The sequence below is a fragment of the Colias philodice genome, chromosome 17, assembly GCF_061535455.1.
Source record: "Colias philodice isolate Cphi_HAF_F1 chromosome 17, ilColPhil1 Martin Lab GWU primary, whole genome shotgun sequence".
NCBI classification, from domain to species: domain Eukaryota; kingdom Metazoa; phylum Arthropoda; class Insecta; order Lepidoptera; family Pieridae; genus Colias; species Colias philodice.
Window position 1 is genome coordinate 6478899 of NC_143102.1, and position 25427 is coordinate 6504325.

The window sequence follows — 25427 nt, forward strand, 5'->3', positions numbered from 1 at the left end:
TTTTAAACTACACTATACTATATATTAAAAATCATTATCAACGAAATAAAGTATTTAAAAAAGGGTGGCAAAATTTTCTCATAACAGATACAACATTTAATGTTCAATCAGAGTATTGTGAACCATCCCTTCATTGCTTTTAACCTTGAAATATAATGCCAAGTAGGTATGTTTAAAACATATTAATTTTAAATAATAATGTAATTAATTATGCGTTGCACTTTCGTATATTGAAACCTAAGTACCTATAATTATTTACATCTTTAAAAATGAAACTTCATAGTAAATGTTAATTACGTAAATTTAGTTCCAAAGGGATTTGCATTTACGTCGACAAAGGCTAAAATTATTAGATAAAGTAAATATTAATACAATAATAATCTCTTCTGAAATATTTATAACAATACGTTAGGAGATTAACCGGGATCATAAATTGATTCAGCCATTGTGTATACAGCGCCGGCTTATGGAAATGGATTTCGCGTTTACAAATTGTTTATCTTTAATATTAATTTATTTAAAAATCAAGTATTTCCATTTCATTGGTGTTATTAAACTGTGTGTAGATTATTAAGTCATCGCACTTGAAATACGACTATTTAATCCACTTTTTGTAACTTTTATTTTCAATATTTGCAATGAACATTTTTTTCTATTCTTTATAAATTTATATGACAATTTAAATTAACTGAAATCTTCTGCATTTTTGTTAATATTTCACCGCCATTTTCAAAATCAAATTCTACTGCATATAGATATATAACCCCCAAACATAACAAACAAATGGATTTTCAATTTCGTACAAGAAAATAGTAAAAACTGGTCAAATTAACGAATGCAACGGCGACGACACGTTTATTGTTTCCAATATTCGGTCGGTGAATTTTAATTTGTAGAATGAAATAATTAAAATTACAAATTTAAATTAGTATTTATTCTATTGTATATGGTTTTTCGGCAATAATAATTCCAATAAAACAATTTTATCGAAACGAGATGACAACATTGTATGTTAATGTTTTTGTGCCCAAGATCAATAACAATAGCATCGATAAATATACATTATAATAAGAGAAGATATTGAATCGAAGTAATATCAGTCCTTTCTTCTAGACAAGTACAACATAAAATTTTGCAATAAATTATACAAACCTTTACGACAGATGTACATTTTTGGCAAGTTATATGGGTAATTCTATGATAAGAGGTGACTACTACGGAAATCTATGTAAAAGTGTTTTTTTGATCTATGCAATGCTTTTTTGTGCAATGAATCACACCACTTCAATGCCCTTTATTAAATAACATTACAATTAAATATCCAATTAAAGCATATTTTTGTAAAATTCGTTATAAAATGTAAAAAAGTCCCTACCCTGGCCTGTCCCCTTATCGGTTTCAGCTTAACTAACATACAATACATTCACTCTTTATATTATTTTAAGTTTTAAGTAGGTAATGTGAATTAGGGACTGCAATATCAATAATGTATGCTGGTTTTTTGTTTTTATCATGAATTGTAATATTGGGTCTGTTGTAGTCCGTTTTATCTGTTAAATTGCTCGATCGTAGTACATTTTGTGTGTGTTATTTTCTAATACTTGTAGTATGGTGTGTCTGTGTTTTGAATAAGTTTATATTTGAGTGCTAGCTTTTTTATTATTATTATTATTGTTTTAGATTATGGCACCACCGAAAAAGTTAACACGTGAAGAAAAATTACAGAAGAAACGTGAAGCAGAGAAAATACGATATCAAAAGATTAAAAATGATCCAGAAATGAAGATGAACATTGCAATCATTTTAAGCTTGGTGTTATGACATACTCTGTTAATAAAGAATATCGTCTCCAAGTCGAGGATATTTACGGACCGGATACAGAGTCCGAAAATGAGACTCCATTTGACATTCAAAAAACAATTACTCCAGAAATGGCAAACACCAAATAATAGATACTCAACAACCGTCGACATCCAAAAAAATACTAAAGAACGGTGACTTTATTCTAGTCAAATTATTAACCAAAGAAACAGAGTACCGTTATGTGGCCATGTGTACGAGTTTGGAAGAAGATGACGAGATACAGGTCGTTTTTTGTATAATTGCAGATAACACTGGAAAATTATTCAAAGTTGATGAAAAAGATTCATCATTCATCTCAGAAAGTCAGGTTGTTGAGACACTACCTACGCCAAATATTGTTTTGAAAGGGCAGAGGATGTTCTACTCCTTCAAAAAGTCTGTCAATGTGTTTGAGAAAGCTTAACAATTTTATTTTTTGTTCATATAGGCAAGAGGATGCCTTTAATTTGTTATATTATATTTGTATTTTATAATTAAAACATATTCATTTATTTTCGTTTTAGATTTGAAAAAAAGGCAAGGAAAGGATTTTTTGTTCATATAGGCAAGAGAATGCCTTCAATTTGCTATATTATAATTGTATTTTATAATTAAAACATGTTCATTTATTTTCGTTTTAGTTTTGAAAAAAGGCTGTAATTAGATAGTATAAAATTAGTGATAAATAATTATTAAAAGTCTGATTTATGATTAATACGATACCTAGCCTGATTAATAAATAAATACATGTGATAAAAAATGTTGCCTGATTATAAGTTTCAAGTACAATCTTTAATAAAAGTCGATTATTTATATTGTATTCTTTGTTTTATTGCTTCTAATTCTCTCCCCTGGTCAAATACGTATCTACCCTGATCTTCATGTCTCTACCCTGCCTGATGTATTTACCCTGGCCATCAAAAAAGTGACAAAATATCTATAAAGTAACTTGCCCTTACGTGAATAGATACATAAACGGGCCAAAAGTCATGATATATATGTTTGATGGAAAAACTCCAACTTTTCTCCTTAGCCGTCTCCTCAATAGATGTAAAACCTCTTATTATAGAACTACCCATATGTAAATTTATTCAAATAATTTAGGAATTCATGAATTATATACAGACAGACTTTAATGTTCGTCTATCAGATAATATTGTGTCATTCATTCAGTTTGCACGTGGAGGGTAATAAAAGAATGTTCGAACAAAACCCTTTTGTTTCTCTTATAATTTTCATGAGCGTAGGGTTAACAATGCATATTTCAACGTCAGAGGGATATCGGTATCAGGATGGTATAAATGTAGACTAGTAATTAAGAGATACTTTTTCATGATACAGCTGTGATACAGCTTTGAAAGAGTATTGATAATATTGTTATGTTGTATAGTTTATAATTATGGAAGAAGAAAAGTTGTTAATTATTTTTTTAATTCAATTGAAAAAATCTTGTGAACTAGCTTACCTTTGCTCATTTCTTCGCTCACTGTTGAGGTAGGTAATTAAGAAAATAAATATAAGGAGAAAGTTATAGAATTTTAGTAATAAGAATCCCCCGATTATGATAATGTAAAAAAATAAAATGAAACCTCATACAAAAAAGGTAAAACCAAAATAAATAAAATATACTATTGACAACGACTAAAATCTATATAATGCCCTTTAACACGCCATTTATAAAGAAAATCGAAACGGTTCCTAAAGTGTTTTCATAGGATCAAAGAGGAACGCCTTTTGCTACGAAGCCTACATAGAAAGTATTTTATGCTTTATTTTCCACTTTCTTTAATGCCTTTCGTTTCTTGCAGATGTTCAACTTCCTCAAAAGAACTCACAATAAAAGAAAATAATTTGGAAAATCCAAAAGTGCACGCCTCATAATTTTTTTTTAATAAATATTTATTAATTATTATTTTTGTTTATTTAATAACAATTAAACCACATCGAATCAGACCCTGAAAAATGAAAGGGTTCTATTCCTGAGCATACTCAAGCGTAAGAGAAAAAAAAAGACTCGATTAGTAAAGTATTTCGGTCGCTATCGTGTTAACAAGAAAAAGGATCCGCACATACAGACACACGGACGTCCAAGACAGAACTTTTTTAAACTGTTTTTTAACTAGTTTAAATAACAAAAATGACATCAAAAATATCATGAACGTTAAAAATAGTGTTTTTTCTTAATATGTGTGTGTATGTATTATCTTACAAGTGCAATGTATGATACATAAAGACATTTTAAGTTTGAAAAATCAGATGTTTTGCGCGAAGTGACAGTAGTACCCACCTCAACGCTTCGCTTATGAGGCGTGCAAAATGGAATTTGCTACCGGATAAACTTTGGTCTAACTATTTTATTCCGAACCTTCAATGCATAAAAGTATAAAATTTATTTCATGCACTGTTTATTTACCTTCAATTAAAACTTTTACTTGAGCATATGGATGTTATAAATATATAAATCTTATTTATTTCCTCACTCTTTGTAAATATGCACTTTTTAGGGTTCTGAACCTCAAAATAGAAAAAAATAGTTTGGAAAATCCAAAAGTGCACGCCTCATATTTTTTTTTAATACTTAATTATTTATTAATTATTATTTTTGTTTATTTAATAACAATTAAACCACATCGAATCAGACCCTGAAAAATGAAAGGGTTCTATTCCTGAGCATACTTAAGCGTAAGAGAAGTATTTCGGTCGCTATCGTGTTAACAAGAAAAAGGATCCGCACATACAGACACACGGACGTCCAAGACAGAACTTTTTTAAACTGTTTTTTAACTAGTTTAAATAACAAAAATGACATCAAAAATATCATGAATGTTAAAAATAGTGTTTTTTCTTAATATGTGTGTGTATGTATTATCTTACAAGTGCAATGTATGATACATAAAGACATAAGTTTGAAAAATCAGATGTTTTGCGCGAAGTGACAGTAGTACCCACCTCAACGCTTCGCTTATGAGGCGTGCAAAACGGAACTCTTATAGGATCACTTTGTTGTCCGTCTGATGCATATCATGCATCCATTTTTCTTAATGACCCATTTTAGCTTTGCGTAGCTTTGTACCTATATTTGCACACACATTTCTATCCATTCTCCAAAACTTATAAAACACCCACATCAAATCACAGATCCTTCTAATTAAATCCCCGAATCCCTATATTCATATAAAATTAAATTAACAATACTACAACATAAAAGTCGGTGTGAAAAATTCCATAGCAGTATTCTACGAAGTCCGCGACAGTACCCCGTTTCTCTTCAACGTAAATTGGTTTTATGACTTTCAACTCTGACTGGTCCGTCGCCCACCCGTTGACGTAGACTTCCAAACCATCTCGGATCAAATTCCATGGAAAATAGCTCAAACATATATCCCGTTACATGCTATTTTTGGCAATCACTGAATTTAGGTTAGCGAGAAAGTAGGAATTGGGGAATTGCTATGTTGTACCCGTTTCGCTTTGTTTATATACAATTTATTAGCTGTGTTTTACCTGAAAATAAAACACATATTAAATACTTACCTATATTTGAAGCTTACTTCATTGAGAAGGTACCTAGCTTTTTCCGCCTATTCTTCCCTCTCTTTCCGTTGTATGTATGCTATCTCTCTCGCACACCTCTCCACCAGGTGGCGGGGCGCACGATAATGTCGGGCGCTGGATGTTTTTCATTGAGTCGAAATCCACAACAGGTGGACGTTAAGTGTAAGCTTCAAATATAGGTAAGTATTTAATATGTGTTTTATTTTCAGGTAAAACACAGCTATTAAACACTTGACCGTAATTTGAAGCTTACTTCATTGAGACCTGCTTGTTACCCACCTGGTGTACAATATATGGACGCCAATGTGAATTTGAATACATAAGTAATTACTTATTTCTTTATTTGAAAGAGTAAGGTGTGCAGATAGTATACCTACCAATAAATCACACAAATTTTTATATTATATAATATATTAACAATCCTAGATGAAAAGTTAATCAAATAAGAACCAAAAAGTTAATCATAATGATTAAAAGTATTAGAACTTATGAGATTGGTTCAAGCGTACCTTAGTTAACCTTTTGGGCTTGAAAAGTTAAAGTTACTACAATTTTCACTATCTTTAGCGTAAATCTGCGAAAGCGCCAGTAACGACTTTCAATTATGCATTTAGATGTTACTTACAAAATGAAGCAACAGCTGATCCCGACGAGGCAAAAATACCTCAAACTCAAACCTTTATTTATTCAATTAGAACTCTGTAGAAGCACAATTGAATCATCTTAACATAGAATTACCACCTGTCTCAACTCACACAGTTTTAACCCAACCTGCTACAAGCGGACAAGAAGAGAACTTGGTCCTTACTTTTGGGGTCAGAAATAAATTTAAAAGGTCACCCCTTGAATAAGGCAAAAAAAATATCAAAACAGGTAAACGGTTTTAATTATAATACAGATTTTTAACATCCAACCAAACCGTGCGGTATCTATTAATGTTTAGAGCCAACGCCACCAATCATAATCTAAACATGGCTAGTACTTTCAGTACAATGCATGAATTATTTATTTAAAACTGATAGGTCATAAACTCTGTACTGGAAACAAATATACTGAACTTAAGAGACTAAAATGATAAGGAGCTTATCTGTGTCCCAAAACTGCAATTACTACAGCCAAGTACGTTACTTTTAATCAATTCGGTTTTAAGATATAATTATGATTTACATCAGAACTTATATACCGAAAGCCTCGGGACTACATAACGTGACTTATCTTCTTATATACTTATATAAAAATGAGTCGCAAAATGTGTTGGTAAGCGCAAAACTCGAGAACGGCTGAACCGATTTCGATAATTCTTTTTATATTCCTTGAAGTACGAGGATGGTTTTTATGTAGAGAAAACGTAAGTACCACGAGCGAAGCCGGGGCGGACCGCTAGTTTATAATAATAGTGTTTGTGCAAAACACTAGGCAGTCAACAGCTATATGAACGTCAGATAGGAAAAGAGCCAAATTTATCCAGTCAGTAACAAAGGATTTTAACTATAGTTACTTTATTCTAATTCAACCAACTACTACTAGCTACTCCGTATGTCTTTTGGATAGACGGAGGCAAATAGGATTTTTATTCCAACTATATCATTTGATATTTTGAAAATGTACTCCACATTTTCATACCGTCAGAGTCATTTTGCAGATTATAGTGGTGCAGCACTGAACACTGTCTATTAGGTGGCTGATGCTGCTGACCGGGCCTTCAGTTCCGCTTACCAGAATACCTTCACCCTTCTAGGTGTTACTACTACTGAAATAGCGGTACTCTATCGCGTCGTTCAGGTCTCTAACTGACTAGGATTTCTCATATTATCGTAACAACCCTTGCTCGTTCTAACGAGGATAAATTATCGCCAAGGAATTCTGCTGCAGGATAATGGCAAGAGAGATTATAAGCTTAACTATGCATTATTATGTTAAGGAATATGGTGGGTTTTGAATACTATCGTCGTCTGAAAGTATCTCCTTTCGATTAACTGCATTAAGGATGCAGATCTGATCCCATCTTTGTTCCGTAGGAATGCTACGACAGTCTAAACGTTACACTGAACAAAGAAAATTGCCCTGAATATAGTCGGTTGTTCCAACATCCGTAATATGGCTAGCCTAAGGTTAGTTATCCCTTGATTGTAACTGCTACCAATGGAGGCATTGCTCTTGTGTTGTCCACAGTTGTGCGAGTGCAAAAATGAAGAACTGAGCTCGTGGGGAGCTATGTCGAATGAATCTGTGTTAAGATTATGACAGTATAGGACAGTTAGCCGTGGATGCGAAGACAGGACATTACTTTATTCATCCGTAAACACGCGAGGCAGCCACGGACAGCGATATAGCAAGAACTAAACTAGCAAAGTTTAGTTCGCTTACCAGACTTTGTCATGTTTTAAATGCAGTATATCCTCTGAATAGCATTGCATTTATGACTATTGATAAACTTAATTCACCCGTAAACACGAGAAGCAGGCACGGATAGCGATATAGCAAGAACTAAACCAGCAAAGTTTAGTTCGCTTACCAGACTTATATTTTAAAAGCCGTATAGCCTGTACATTTCATTTATTGCCCCCCCCCCCCCCTCAAAGCAAAGAAATGAGAAGTCATTTGGCAGAGCTTTCTCGTTAAGGGTAGGGGTTCCAAGTAATATCTAATAATAAGAGGCTTTTGTTTGGAAAGATTGACTTTCCGTTATTTATCCTCTATCCTATGTAACTCAACAGTCAGTATTCTCAGCATTCGTTGAGTACTTAAACGTTTTACGTTAATAGTTGTATATAACTTTATTATACAATATAATAATCCTGGTGGGATGACAAAAAAACTTGTCTAACAAACGATTATCCTAATCCCTCAGCGATTTATTGTTTGAGCCCCGAAGAAAAATCTCATGGGTGCAATAATGAGGTCAAATGGGTTGAAAAACGAGTCAAATAAATTGCCTACAAGACCGGGCAACTAAAATAGGCCAATGAGAGGTCAACTATACGTAATCAATCGTCATTTGTTACATTCAATCGCTTTGCGATTAAAAAATCTCTTCCGATGTTTGTATATGAAAATTGGTCGGCTAGTGCCATTTAATTACGATACCAAACATACCGTTGACACAAGGCTTGGTGACAATCCTCGAAACCACCGCCACAAATCATCTGCGAGAAGATATTTGATCCGACTCGCCTTCCTTTGTTGTGATTAGGCTTTGCATTGGTAAATACAATTTGTTCAATTCCAATTTCCATAATTGGTAAACCAATGGTGGTTTCCTGATTCCTGAAGCGTAAACTTTTAGGATACGAAGTATCAATTTCATGCGCCCATTATTTGACGTATCTAACCTTTATTGTATTTATTAGGTCATTTACTATACTGCCCACTGTGAAGTAGATTTCAAAACCTTTTTCTACCTACCTTAGAAGAGTGAAGATCCGATACGGTCATATCCAAAACTTCTTTCGTGGGTCCTCGTTGACAAAAGCAAATATCTATGATCATTTTAATGATCAATCCTTTGTATATTTGCACCAATCGCCATTAAAGCCCCGCGAGGGCTGATATATATTTGCACCATTTCCCCGTGGGGACGGTTGTTATCAAAGCCCCGCGAAGGCTGATATATATTTGCACCATGTCTCCGTGAGGTACTGTTGTAATCAAAGCCCCGCGAGGGCTGATATATATTTGCACCATTTCTCCATGAGGGACGGTTGTAATCAAAGCCCCGCGAGGGCTGATATATATTCGCACCATCTTTTCCGTGAGGGACGATTGTAATCAAAGCCCCGCGAGGGCCGATATATATTTGCACCATTTCCCTGCGAGCGACAGCTGCGCGAGGGATGTTTGTAACTAGAAATAAGTAGGGCCTGCCAAAAAATGCTTAAGAGACACCCTGCGAGGGTGAATTTGACCTGGCTAACCCCTGCGAGGAGTAGTGGCTACATTTATGTATTCTGCTTCGAGCAAGAATACACCTTAGTGCTAATATAAAAATAGCAGTAAATAATCATTTAAATAATATAGCAATTAACAAGGTCCTTTAACTTATTTTCCAATGTTAGCGACATTTAATAAATTCATAATTCAAATCAATTCACTAAATTTTAAAATGAACTTCACGAACGATTCATATTTATTTTTGTTCATGCAATCGATGTAACATTTAGTTGCTTTATATCCGTTAACATTCCTTACGAACGCAACCATACCGTCGTAGGACGTTATATTTAATTGCACAAAATAATCTCCACTCACCCGCAATTTTTTACTTTTTGTCAAGGTGTACAAGTTTATAATATTATTCTAAAATGTTAGAAGTGAAATTATCTGATCTAAATCTAATTTATATTAAGATATCTCGATAATTATTATACGATAACCCTTTCAGCACAAGTTCAGTAAACCAAAGAATTTAATTGTAAAATTTTTGGTACTTACTCGTTTTAACAAGAAAAGTTGCATCATTTGAACATAGGAAACGTTATTTTCAATCAAATTAGCCGTGTGTAATATCACAGTGTCTATTTTCACATAAAAACGGATCAGAATAATACTCATAAAAGGACACGTATAGACTACGGATAGTTTTGAATGTGTGGAACATTCATGGTACGTATCTACTATACATGAGCGAATTCCATCATTATTCAGTTGAGCGGTAACTCCCGTACGATTTATAAAATAATATCACAACGTGTTCTGACATGTCGTGACTTCTTGGAGCTGACTCATCTCGTTCGATAATTTTTAGTAATAAACTATGATAGGAATTCCGAACCGTTCCTAGCGATAACGACAATGTAATAAAGTCGTAGCAATGGATTGTATGCCTGTAAAGCTTTGAGTTGGCTCATATCCATACTAAGTATTAATTGTAATTTTTCCACGAAAAATTCACTTGTACCCTTGTAATAAAAACACATTATTAAAAATGAAATAAAATATTAAAAATATCTATATACAAGAGAGGGTATTTGATATATCTAGTAATATCAAATAATCACAAAAGTAATATTAACGATTCGAGTAAAGCCGAACGGTAACACCGTTAAAATAGCTTTACTCACAGTATTAAAAATTCAAATATTAATTAGTACATATTGCATAATGAAATATTTCAAAAGAAAAGTTACTATTTCAAGTAAAATGTAACGGTTGTATCGTTAATTTTAAATATCTTTATTCATGCTATTAAGTATTTAAGCATATTGAAAAATAAACTATTGCTGAAGGATTCATTAAAAACCTCAGCATTTAAAATAAAGTCCAACGATTATACCGTTGACTTTAAAGATTTTTACTCATTTTTAAGTAAAATATTATTAGAATAGATGTAAAAATAACTCACTGTACCGATCCGACGGGATACACTTTTTAACACTTTTAGCACTTGCTTTAAGCAATACTTAATACTTAATAGCACCAAGGTTGTAGTCTTGTAGACAACCTTCTCGCGGCGGAAGCTAGACGCCAATGAAAAACATCCAGCGCCCGACATTATCGTGCGCCCCGCCACCTGGTGGAGAGGTGTGCGAGAGAGATAGCATACATACAACGGAAAGAGAGGGAAGAATAGGCGGAAAAAGCTAGGTACCTTCTCAATGAAGTAAGCTTCAAATTACGGTCAAGTGTTTAATATGATGTATAAACATTTATAGAAATATTTACTTGTAAATAAGCTATAGATTTATCTTGTCTACGTGAAAAGGATATTTAGGCGTAAAAGGGTTGCCATTTTTCATAACTTTTTAACCAGTTTATCGCTTATAAAATTGCGCAGTAAATTGGATTCTCGAATGTTTCTTGTTCACCACGCTATATGTATCACTATAGTTAACTTGGCTATAAATCGTGTTTTAAATCCGTTACAGGCCTAAATGTCTTGCTTCCACGTGAGCTACAATTGTTACATTTCTACAAAACGTATATAGATATACATTTCAGTTCAACAAGTCATCTGATATATATAATAAGCATATCTATATGATACGCCACCTCATATTATTATGTATTATTATGTTTATTATAATATAATGCCTCTTAGTTCATGTATAGGTAAACGAATTAATCTTTATAAGTGGAAGTATGGCTTCATTGACGTTAAGCTGTTTGAGAAAATCAATTTCAGGTAAAATTAATACTGTATTGAACTGTATCCATCATAATCCTATCGTATTAAACCTAACTTAAAAAAATTCTGATCCCCGTAAAGATGCGTGCAAAAAATTGCGTTTAATGACTTCGTTTTGACTTGTCAAAGCAAATATCGGCTACACAACTAATTTCATTAAACAGTTTGCAGTTACAACTTATCATGTTTTAGTCCTCTCGTAAAGAATCCTCGAGGAAAATTTAATCTCGCGCACATGGTATTTCCATAATATCCATTTTATAACTTACATGCCGTTAGTTATTAGTTTTAAAATATCACATGCTATTTAGTAACTCTAATAGTATTATATTATTTCATTTCTGTGCTTTAGTAAATATTTGAACAATAAATATTCACAAGGAAAACGCTTTGAATATTTTAATGTCAGGAATATGAAGAATGTTCGGAAGTATTAATGCTGCGTTGTTTATGAATTACCTACCATGTTTATTTTCTATATATTCCTCGTAAAACATTAGAAGTGTATTGATATGCATCATTCTTATTAGGTATATCCAACTCAAATACAGAAACTATTGAATTTATATAAGAATGAAAAGACATGTTATTATTAAACCTCATTCAGTTACACATTTCATTCTAAACCGTGAACATTTACAGATTGGTAACGAAAATACCATCGCCCGATAAACCAATACCCGAATATACGATCCTATAAAACTTTTCTTGTTTTTATTCGCTATAAAACCCTGTTCAATATTTAAAAGGAAATTAACTTTATACTAGAATGTGGTTGTTTAAGTGCGTTGCTTCTTTGTTGTCGATGTATGTATTAGCATTCAACTATTTGTAAAAGAATATAGTTTTTGATGAATTATCCATAAAGCTTTCTGATCGCAAACCACCTTTCCACGAATTTTCTACTTTGATGATGTTTTATACTATGATTAGGGTGAAATTAATTAAAGATGTAGTTTAAAAGTAATATGTATTAAAAAATAATCATTAAACGCAAACGAACCTAATAAAAACATGCTTAACACGTATAAAAACACTGTAAATGCCATGTGTACTGCTGCTCTAATGTGTACCTAACATAAATTATTCAGAACGTCCGAAAAACACGTCGAAAAGCGCACAATAATCAGCAAAGTTTAAATGACTAGGGTTCAGCGACCTTTATCCATCCCTATCTCATGTGGCCTTTCTAATACAATTAACTCCTGTCTAATGAGATGCTCTATTTGATAAAGCGTAAAACAATCGAGTCGAAATTCGAATTGCCAATTTGAGTTGTATAGTTGTTAGTTTCAGTTAGGCATTCTGTATACAGGTTAGTTCTGAGTACGTACTTTCTGAGATATCTCGGGCGTGCTGTAAAAGTTTAATTTGGAACCCTAAGTGTAAGGACGTTTCATGTGTGAATAAACTAAATAACTTACATGTTTTCTTATGTCTATTATTTTATTCTCGATTCGTTAAACCTATTCGATTAATTACACAACGTCGTCGTTTGTAACACAGATAAAATATTTAATCGTAAATTTTTAATATAAATTCAATCCATTTAATTTTAAATATAAGCAACATTTTCGGCAAACAGATCGTACCTAGTAAAATATGAAAATGAGTTCTTTGAAATCAACATTTTTTTGCACATATGGTTTAAACAGCGTAAAATAATAATTACAATGAGGAAAGTGAGTGTGTCTATGAATTTTTGTCATTTCCGGTCCGGTTATGTGTTTTGATAAAATCTAAATATACGGTTAAATATTTTAAAACATTGTGTTTGCAATAGTTACGCCTTTATCTCAATTCAAACATTTAAAAATTCCTAAATAAATATCCACGACCTTAAATGATAGCATGCACTAGCAACTTTATTAGACTTGTAAATAAAAAAGCATACATTTTATTCGCTAGAAAAATAAATTATGGTTATATCCGTTATATGTAATAAACAAATGATAAAGATCTAAACTGACTAAAATATAATTTAATTACTGTGACGTTACCATTAGGTACATAAAATTATGTACAATATAAACGTAAGGTCTGTTTAGACAAATGTTTAAATCACTTGTATAAAAGAAATATAACATATTTTCTTTTTTTTTAACCTTTTTTGATAAGTGGCTCCATAATATGTATGTACTCTTGATAACGTACCTTGGAACTTTTATTAAATAATTTGTCATTTAAATATATTATAGGTACCTACCTATAGCACAGTATAAATAATATGTATTTATCGTGTAGGTGTGGTGTAGGTATATGGTAGATAGTAATAATTATAAGAATATTTTGAAAACTAATTCTAAATTACTTAATTTCTTAAAAGAGGAAAGATTTTTTGTATGTTATATAGATTTTATTCAACTTTACCGAGCAATTTTTAAGCGTCGTATATTTTTTGTTTGAAATTCGTAGCGTAGCGTAGGTACGCAAGTCTATTTATTTTTTAACAAAAATATTGTATACAAACTCGTCGGACTAGAAATTTATTAGAAAAACTAGGAAGTTGTTGCCACTGACTGCCAACTGCCCAATGAGCTGATTTTAGGGCTCACAGGTTTTACGACTGCCGCTATCATAATCGGTTTTATTACAAGAACGACCCACGTTACTTACAACGATTCCTTTTCTAAACGGATTCGTTCCTTTTGATAAGAACCATAAACAGCAAATAAAATAATAGGATTATAAAACATAATATAATATGATTTCCCATTAGATAGACAGCTACGTAAATCCCTACTAAGATTATATATGCAAAAGTGTTTATTTATTATTTTTTTATTTGTCTTTATTTTAAGTAAATGATTTTATGATATAATTTTTGTATGGAAATTATAAGGGTTAGGTTAGTAGCTACTGTGGTTATAGGCTTCTTTACCCTGGTGAAACGAATCATTTCCTGCATGGGAATTTACTTTGACCACGCGGGCGAAGCTATAGTAGATTTATATAGATAGGAAAACAGACATTTGGAAGTTACATTGTTAATTTTCTTATACAAAGGCATACTTAATGTAATTGAGTAGACGATTTAAAAAAATTGACCTCCGGCCCTGGGTGGGCATTTCGCAGTTCGTTTCTCTTCTCATAATTATTATTTACTAGCGGTCCGTCCCGGCTTCGCCCGTGGACCTACATGTTTAAACTATCCTATCTCTCAAGTTGGATCGAACTGCACATGGTGTGCGAATTTTATTATAATCGGTTAAGTGGTTTAGGAGTCCATTGAGGACAAACATTGTGACACGAGATTTATATATATTAAGATTTATTACACTGCATGTAATGCAAAAAAAAGCATTTTTCTTATACATCGTATACACACATCATCAGAGTTCTTTTCGCTTAAGTGTTACAGATTATAAATTATTTATTAACTAATTTATTCTGCTTTATTGTCGCAAATCGCGTGAGATATTATGTTGAAGTGGTGATTTTATTCAATTAAGAAGACTATAATTTAATGTTAATTAATGTTAAGCACGGGATCAAATGACATTAGTGTTTCTTATCAAAATAAGATACCTTTTTTAATTTCTTTAGGCTAATAACTGTATCAGAACTTGTTCTAATCACACTTTTACATCCTAAAATGCCTGATTAATTCGAAAAATTTAAATAACATTGTATACCTACTTAAGGAATTTCCATTTAACATATTATAGGAGTAATTAATGATCAGGTCTTAAGATTTCTATTCCGCAAATGAATGAAAGTTTTAATAGCATAAAACAGTTTTACAATGACGATTTGTATGATAACTAATCGATAATTAATTATAATTCAATGCTATAAAACTAAATATCAATTTATAGCCCGGTTTATGGTATATTTTGAGTATAGCCAAACCAAAATTCGCACGTCTCTTTTTTCGAAGGTATCAAATTTCGAACTTAAATTAAATAATATCATTGGGTCTTGTTTAATAACTTACCATTAATAAAAACTAAGTACCTAATAATTTTATATTAGGTAGGTACATTAATAAGTACTCAATACTAAGGCATTATGAAATATGCCTCTTGGTTTTAGTTACTAACTAAAACCATGACAAATAATGTAATAATTTGCACCAAAACTGCATTATAAGTCGAAATCTACGATAGCCTTCACTTAAAATGAAAACGGAAAGCAATTTCTATAAAAATAAATACATTTGTTTTTCAACAATGTGTTACAATCGTACAATCTGCAAAAACAATCAGGTTGGAAATATTTTGAATATTTTTCATTCAAATCCCCGCTTTGTTTGTTATTATTGAGAATAACCAGTCGAATTTAAGCCTTAAATTTCAGGAAACAGTGCTTTTACGAAAGTTTATTATAATATAGTAAAATGTATGAAAGACAGATATCAGAAGTTACATTTGAATTTGTGTTTAGTGTGTTTTTTTAAGTCTGTTTAATGTGTCTCGTTTATAATGTAGTAACAATTATCATTGCTTAAAGAATTATTTATGCACGTACTATTAAAATAGCTTTTTATGTTCTGTTACAAATTGAGATTTGTATGCTACATACATTTACATAGATGATCATAACAAAAAACTCCTCTTTCCTTCTAAGTTATTTATCTAACCAAGAGCTTTTCTCTCACAAAATCAATGTCAACTTTTTGTCCACACAAATTCCAACGGAGTAGTTTTAATTACACTAAATTATACAAGCAGGCGCGAGAGCTGAGAATTAATTAATTTTACTACTTTAAAAGTATACAGAGTTCAAGATCTTCATACATTTTTAATCTGAGTAAAAGAGCATTTTTACTTATTCGTAGAGTAGGTAAAGATATAATTATGAACTTAAGAACATACACTGTAATTGTAGAAACACAAAGTTTGAATTAAATCTGTACGTTTACAGCAAATCAAAATCGATTCTAAAGGAGTAGGTTACAAACATACAGGTGAAGCTTATAAAAGCATGTTAAACATATTTCTAAAGTTAATAATTAATTTAGCCCAAAATAAAATTAACTCAAACGTGACATCACGTAACAGAATGTACGACAAAAGTTTTCCTTTGTTTAACAAGTTACACATCACGTAAGATTGAAAGTTCCTTCCTTCAAAACCTTCGGGATGTTTAAGGTACCTACAGTTCCCTGAAGAGAAATAAAATTTAAAAGGGAAAAGGTCGGCGCGTGTAAGGCTATCTTACAAATCTCGACCGCAATTTTTTGTTAGCTTCTTAACAACAAAACATCAATTTTGCAAACTTTAATCTTCAGATGGACGGGTTTTCTAATATGCAAAGTTATGAGTTACTACTTTTATATTTTAAATTTTAATAATATATTTCCTTTTTGTACGCACAATGGCGGCACCATGGACGTATAAAAAAAGACGGACGCCATTTTACGAACAAACAACGTGAAGCCACCGTAGTAAGCTAGCGATCGTGTAAAGACAATGAACACGCACACACTCTCACCATAGTAAGCTAGTCGGCCGCCATTACGTCGTGAACTACCGACTGATTAACTGCGTCACTGTTTCACAAAAAATATTTAAAATGCCGTCTTGCGTGGTTAAATGGTGTCGCAACAGTACAATTTTAAATAACAAAACACAAGGGATTACATTCCACAGGGAAGCAAGTTATTTCTTTTATGTTTTAATGACAAAATTATTACGGCAAAATTTATAGAAAAAAATACAGCCGCCATTGTCATCAACACAGCTGTTGCCATGGCAACATGGCACACACACATGGATGTGTCGCCGCCATTATTAAGCTTCACTCCATGTATAAGCGATATACCGTCCGTCTTTTTTTATACGTCCATGGGCGGCACGTAACCTACAATGTATTTTATATTTATTTCACTCCCAATAATTATACAAAGACATTGCAAAAATATTTCTGTATTTATTAAAATTACTGTAAATACTGGAGACGTTCAATATACAAGACATTAATTATCACATAATAAATCTGCTTAATTTATAAAGCACCCTAATCTGCATATATTTAATACAGACAAATTACACACCTAACTAATAAGTCCTTATAAAGTTAAAAGAGCGTATATGCAGAGCGCATGTGTCAGAAGTGAAACTTCTTTGGCAAGATCCAAAAATACCAAAATCTTCGCCCTACTCCATGGCGCTACCTTGAAATTTTACAACGCGTCTAAAGAAGTTTCACTTGAAAAATAAGGACTTACTTTTCTTGTGGTGAAGGCATGATCCGTGGAGGCGACACATGCTCGCCGATTGCCCCATGCGGGCGCTACCTCGCGCTAGTCTCCATCCAAACCGCCAGATGGCGACACTCGCTACATTTCGATACACACATTTACACTGCACTAGTGTTCAACGTTCACGCACACATCGTTGATTCCACGTGTGTTAGCTTTTCCAAAATATTTATAGTTGTTGGTGCTATAGCAAAACTCGACTGTTTTCGTTTTATTTTCTGTATACAAAAATATTTTTGATACTAGGCTTTCACAGAATGACAGCCACATCGAGCGTTGGTAAATTAATGATACTTATAAGATATAGATTGAATTAATAATCATTATTTGCAGTAAAAGCAATATAAAAGCCCCCAGGAGCAATCTATCCATCAAAGCAAGATCTAAATAAATTGCGCAGTTACCGAACCAAGTGTTCAAATTAAAATCTCTCGGGTCACGAGCTTACATCAAATAGGTATATATAAATCATCACAGCATCGTCTGTTACAAGTGAAAATAGCAAATGGACAAGTCGCGACACAACATAATTGTCATTGATTAATTGTGCCTTAGGATTTCGATTGTAGAATAGTTAATTGAAGATCATGAATGGCGGCTACAATTATCTATTGGAGCAATTTTAAACTCGACGCAATTAAGCGCGTGTTACGTATATCAACGAAGACAAATACGTTTATTTATTCTGGTATGTTATGAGTACTAACTTTGTATACGCCTGATCTCTTTCATGTTTTGTTTATACGATAATAATTAGCCTCTGTCCTTGTCCAAGGTCCTTTTATGTATGAATCTAATTTCATCCAATTTGTACGGCGGACGCCAACTCGTAATAAATATAGAATTTTGTACATTATACAAAATGAGTATACGAAAATAGCTCAATTTTAATCAACTCTCGATATTTCGTACTTATTCTAATGAAGTGTCAATATAGAAGAGAATAAATTAAAGTAATTTATATTTTATACTAGCGGTCCGCCCCGGCTTCGCCCGTGGTACATAATTACGTTTTCTCTACATAAGAACCATCCTCGTACTTCAAGGAATATAATAAAAAAAAGAATTATCGAAATCGGTTCAGCCTTTCTCGAGTTATGCGCTTACCAACACATTTTGCGATTCATTTTTATATATAAGATAATCAATTGTCAATATGTTAATGGCCGTTTTTATGTATAATATACTAGCTTACCGCCCGCGGCTTCGCCCGCTTTGTCTATAACCCAATAAATTATATATGTACTTAAACCTTCCTCTTGAATCACTCTATCTATTAAAAAAAACCGCATCCAATAGATGGTGATAAATAGTAAATGGAAAATAATGATTCCATTCCATTATGTAAAGCTTAAATTTGACTCTGTTGTAGATATGTCGACTCCTTAGCACATTTGTTCTAATAATACATTCATGTTTAATCTTTTTTTAGTGTATAAGAAAATATTGATACGTGCTTCGTTTAGAGTAAAAATAGAATATCAAGTCCTAACTCATCCACTTTTAGCTATTTATTTAGCACTTGCCAAATGTTTCAATGACTGAAAAACCAAATAATACATAGACTGTTAAGTGGTCCTAATGAAGCGTTAAAATAAATATTAATATGTGATGCTCAACATTTTGTGCAACGACATTTATGACATTATTAAAATCTGAAACGATGAAATGAATTAACATTTTATTTCGATTATATATTATTAGAACTCAGCTACTTTTTATTAATATTATAAATGTAAATAATAAACTGGCCACTGGGTCAATTTGCTGATCTTATTGATGGTATCATTTGAAATAAATCTATAAAAAAATATACTAAAATATATGCAAGATATACACAGATAAACTTGTTGATTCGATTCCGATCCAGCGTCAACCCATCCGCTAATCAGAAATGTTGTTTACAATTTTATATACGGTACGTCATAATATCCGCACTTATCCGCATATCATTTCCTGAGTAATAATATGTTCTAACATTTTACATAACTTATTGTTTAGAGTCTTGTTTACGACAGGAAATGTGCAACAAACAACTGGTTTTACTTCCATATGGGCGATTATTTGATAAAATAAAATATAGAGGAAGGAAGATGATTCGCTATCATATACTTTAGGTACTAGATCTTCCCGTTTTCGTTATAAAAAAACGATTTTCCGCGTAAATCTTGACATTGATTTTGGAATGAGAATTTTCATTATAATCGCTTCAGCAATTCGAGATCCTAGCACTGTAGCACATATTATATCCAGAAATATCCACATAATATTATATTAGACAGTATTTAGACACTTATTTTTTATGTTTTTTAGAGACAGAATATCAAATAGGTGCATTTCAATAGTGCGATATAGAATTTTAGACATAAACATTGTTGGATAATATTTAATAGCCCTGTTTCTACAATGTGATCGAGATTTTTGAATTAATAAAAGTATGTTGAATATTTATAAGAATATTTCTAGTTTTTTAGCTCTTTTTAATGTTTTCCTTAAAAATTATAACATCGTCAATTGCAAAACATATTTTTCACCAAACAAATATAAAAATGTATTTCCAAGCAGCATGCGAGCATGTACTTTACCGCTACTAAAAAGTCCCTCACAATATTTTGTCGTTATATTTTGTAAAGCTAGTTTATTTGATTTATTTTATCCAACCAATTGGTCGCAGTTGCAACATGGGAAAATTAAATTACCTACGATTTTCCAACCGATGTACGTCTAGTGTTTATTTTGTTGAGCAGATAAGCTAGATCCTTAGTATGTGGCTAGTAAATCAAATTTAATTTTAAAATCTTTTTTGCACAGTACTACAAAATTACGAATACAACGAATGTAGCATTTAATTTGTTTTTGATTGGAAATGTAAAATGTTTAAGTAGTTTCACTCGCGACATTGTTAATGTTACAGGTAATCAATCTATTAGACGAGCTAAACCATTATTCGTATTTTTTTCTGTCTTTTAGAAATACACGAAAGAAAGATCGAAAATAACTTCCAATCTCCAATAGGCCAATGATAATCTAACTACGAAAACAATCTGTTCAAACAAACAAAGATCTAAGGAACATGACATTAACTTTATGAGAAAACAATTACAGTAAAATCTTCTGGATATTAAATAATATGCATATGACTCTTAACTGAAACGAATAAAATGTAGTAATAAAAAACAGAAAAAAATAAAGAGGATCGTTTCAATGTCTTATTTAAATATTCATAAAATGAACAATACATAAATGTTAATTATTACTCGGAATTACAGCAGTTTTGAATTTCAAACGTATTGAAATAATACAAAAAATACTTTATGATAACTTTTGGTATGTAAAACGGAATTTTAATTACATTTTATAAGTATTTTATGAATTTCTATTATAATAAAATTCATTATTTTGAACCGACCTTGACTAATATTTAATTGTTCGTCTAACTCGACTGACTCAGCGTTAAAATAATCCTATCAAAAGTAATCCTAAATTAAGTCGAAGACTATGTCCAATCTTTTGATCGTAGATATATTTACACACCTTAAATTTAAATAAAACGAAACAAAATTAAATGATAAAGAAGTGGAATCGAAATATTAAGGTTAGTACTTAGTAAGGGCATACAGGACGGATCGGACGTTCAACACGCCAGCCAAATTCTAATTGACGATTATTTAAGAGCACTCTTACAAAATTCTGTATACTTTCTATGAAAAAGATGTTGGGAGCAATCAGAAATTGATTAGATGACGTCATGTTCTTAGTCATTGGTTAATTGAATACAACAATTGTTACCCATAAAATTTGACTCTTGTATATTTTCCTATTAGGTACATAGATTTTAGTTACCTACCACGCTTCGAATTGTAGTTTCCATAGAGAACTATCTATCGAATCATATTATAATATATTAAATTAATGTATTTAACACATTTTAAAGTGTCACATAAAAATCTTGGATATAATAGAAACACTTGCGTTAATCAAACAGAAATTCAAGTTTAGATATATTTCAGTGTCAATCAGCTGGCATATGTTTTTACAGTAATCATGTAACCTCTTTAATAAACCAATTTATGCAAGGACGGGTCTTGTTTCGATTTTTTAAGAAAATGATAAAAAGTATCACGCACCATTAAAAACCGGCTTTGTTTATACCAATACTGTTTAGGTTAATCATGAATCAGAAATGTTGATTTTAAACCCATAATGTCTACTATAATAAACCTTCAAATCTTAACAAAATATTTATATTTCCGTACTATCTGTAACATTAAAAATATCTCTATGTTTATGTTGTGGTTTGCCAAAGTTTTTTTTGGCTATTGATTGATTGATGGTATGTAGGTACATACTTCTTTTTGTATTCAACATCATGAAAATACTAAGTTTTAGCCCTAAAGTCACTTAGGTAGTTCGACAGGAAAATAATAGAGTTATTGTCAGTAAAAATCCCAGGTTTATTATATGATTGATATGATTCATCAGATATTCCTAGGAATTGCCAACATCCCTATACCGTAATTTAGTTAAGTGAAAACGTAATCAACAATTATCTCGTATAGAAGACTACATGTTTAATTTTAATATTTCTGACAGGTTAACATTTTAATTAACATCATATTGTAATAACTGTTAGGTTCTATTATTATTTATCTATATAATGTACCTAGACGTAGGGCTTTGCAAGCTTAGAGCAGGTGAGAGAGCGCCAATATGCGTAGAGCAGCGACGCGCGTCACACGTTGTCAAATTGTGAATATTATATAACTTATGTTAAGAATACTAATAAAAGTGTTATTTGAAGTATTTGTTGGTTTAATTGAAGCTGAAGAATCCTGCGACAATAGTTCAGAAGTGGGATGACGGAGAATATATAAAATTTTCTCAACACGCCTACAAGAGTGGATTAACGTAAGTACATTACATTGTGTTGTACCAATAGTTACTGTGCGGAAAAGTAGAAAATGTTTCTGGTATAATATAACTATTTGTTTTTTTTTTTACATATTGATGGTTTTGAAAAAAAAATCGAACTAAGTATAGTTTGAATTATCAGTAAAATTGTGAGCAGTTCAATATTTACACTTACACCCGTACAGACAAGGTTCAAACTGTAAAGCTTGACGTATTCTTAACTGTACCTACATGCGTCATGGGGCAAGTTTGTGTTAGTGGGACTGTGATATCACACGCATGTAACACAGGCCGGATGGGGACCGAGGTCAGACCAAAGGTGGTGTTGATATTAACAACATTAAGGATAGGATTACGATGTGGCAGCGTTCCGACCCTGAGAACAACAAAACATTCATGTACTTATGAAACAAAAGAATGGGCACTGAGTCGGGCATATACCGTTTGGGCTTAGCGCAGTAAAGGTGTGATTGTTAAGTTCGGTTTTGGGTCTATTAATAGACATTTCATTCTTTATTTTCTGAGTTTGGACAATAGTTAAAAGAAGAATCAAGTGTACTCAAGTATAGTTAACTTTGGAACAGTGTAATTAATTTAGAAAGCTGTTGTGGGAAAAAGTGATTCTATCTGAGAACAAAAGGTATCTACCTATTCTAATTATTTTGAGCTTACCATGTTTCAATAGATAAATAGTTCCGCGTTACCTAGAGATTGTAACGAACGTACATATTTATTGGAGTTACTTATTAGTTGTTTCGGTCTTTCAGGAATAATAATAATAATAAAAGTAAATTTATTTGCCTTCACAACTTACACTATTACAATGAAACAAAATATTATTTAAACGTGTAGCATTTTCGTTGTGAAGGACTAGTGTCTGAAATAGGTCTGTGAAAGACCTGTAATACAGATCACTAGCCCCCCCTCGCGGATAACACTACTAAAATACATTTATAACTAAATACCAAAACGGCAACGACTATAAAAGTAATGAAAGAACACATTCGTTATTTTGGTATACCAACGCGACTCATTACCGATAAAGGATCTACTTTTACTAGTAAAGCGTTTAAAGATTTTGTAATTTCTTACAATATCAAACACGTTATTAATGCTGTCTCTACTCCAAGAGCAAACGGTCAAGTTGAGCGGTTCAATAGGACTATTCTTAATGCTCTTTCGACATCATCTCATGGAGACGACGAGAAAGCTTGGGATGAGCATATTCTAGATATACAGATAGGTATAAATACCACGAAACACAAAACTTTGCAAAAGAGTGCATCTGAGTTGCTATTCGGTTTTAATATAAAAAGTAGAACGGAAGGAATTTTAAGTTCTGTAATTGATGATACACTGGAAACCCCGGTTAATAAGGTGAATACATTTCGAAGTGAATCTAGTGAGAAAATAAAAATACAACAATCTAAAGATGCTGACAGATATAACAAAGCTAGGAAACCAGTAACTTATTATAAAGTGGGTGACTTAGTGCGTGTAGAGAGACAAACTCCACATGATGGTAAATCTCAAAAACTTGTAAATAAATATCAAGGCCCATATCGTGTAATAAAGATACTTCCTAATGATAGATTAATCATTGAAGATACTCCTCTAACTCGAAAAAAACAACGATATGAGGCCGTGGTATCGGTAGATAAGGTACAGCCATGGATGACTTTTAATAGGGAGTTTGGTAGTGATACGGAAAACTCAGATTCAGACGTTTAATTAAGAATGGTGTATTTAGAGTTTAAGTGTATGAGTTAAGTTTAACTAAGAATCCTATATGTATCTCTTTAGTATATTCTTCTCTAGTTTATTTATGGATTGTTGAGTGATGTAAGCTCTAAAATAAAAGATATAAGAAATTTAGGTTAATATGAGTTGTATTAGTAATGACATTACTTTTAAGTTTCTCGGAACCTTTTCGTTACAATACAATAATGTTAGTATTTTAGAATCTGTTAATCCATCATTATAATATTATTTTTTTTTTTTGTTGTCAATTAATTCGATACTATATAATTGAGCGAAGGGACTCGCTATGAACAGGATGGCCGAGCTGTTAGGTTCTATTATTATTTATCTATATAATGTACCTAGACGTAGGGCTTTGCAAGCTTAGAGCAGGTGAGAGAGCGCCAATATGCGTAGAGCAGCGACGCGCGTCACACGTTGTCAAATTGTGAATATTATATAACTTATGTTAAGAATACTAATAAAAGTGTTATTTGAAGTATTTGTTGGTTTAATTGAAGCTGAAGAATCCTGCGACAATATAACCAAACTACTATCCGCCGATTATATAAATACAAAAAATGTACAATCAAGGAAAAACGTATTATAAATTACAAAATTCTACTTCTTACAATCTAGATACGTTATTTCATATCAGACATGAATATCGTATTGGAGATCATACATAATTCAGCATTGAATCCGGTGACATGATTCTGAATGCATGAGATTGCATTCAAAAATGTCGATTTGCATGTCAAAATATTCTTATTGCAATTGCGAGCTTTTACTTATAATTGGGAAAGATTTTAATTCAATTATTCACAGGGGACACGTGAATTGTAATGCCGGCTACTCACATACCTGCCGCAGGGGCGATATTAGTACAATCTCGGTTGGTTAGCGGTCGGAGCAATTTCAGTTGTTCTCTAAATTGCCCCTGCTTGCCTATACACATCACAATTATTAAGAACCAATTAAGGGACCAATTCCAATATTGCCCCTGCTGCAGGTAGGTACGTGAGTGGCCGATCTAAATAATTGTGTCAC

General features: G+C 32.0%; 2 protein-coding genes across 7 annotated transcripts in view; one reads left to right on the top strand and one right to left on the bottom strand.

Moving 5' to 3' along the window:
• The window catches only part of LOC149481131 (glutathione S-transferase 2-like), a 280674-nt gene that overhangs the window by 93606 nt on the left and 161641 nt on the right, over positions 1 to 25427 (top strand). The gene's annotated exons all lie outside the window — the stretch shown is intronic.
• The window catches only part of Pde11 (Phosphodiesterase 11), a 194359-nt gene that overhangs the window by 76252 nt on the left and 92680 nt on the right, over positions 1 to 25427 (bottom strand). Inside the window, exon 2 of one of the 6 annotated variants that reach the window (XM_089705540.1) lies at positions 17694 to 17881. The exons of 4 other annotated variants lie outside the window; for them this stretch is intronic. In XM_089705540.1, the coding sequence (XP_089561666.1) occupies positions 17694 to 17751 (58 nt within the window). In that variant the 5' untranslated portion in view covers positions 17752 to 17881. Of the gene's footprint in view, positions 1 to 17693; positions 17945 to 25427 lie in introns of all 6 variants that reach the window. One more of the 6 variants, XM_089705539.1, reaches the window with a different exon arrangement.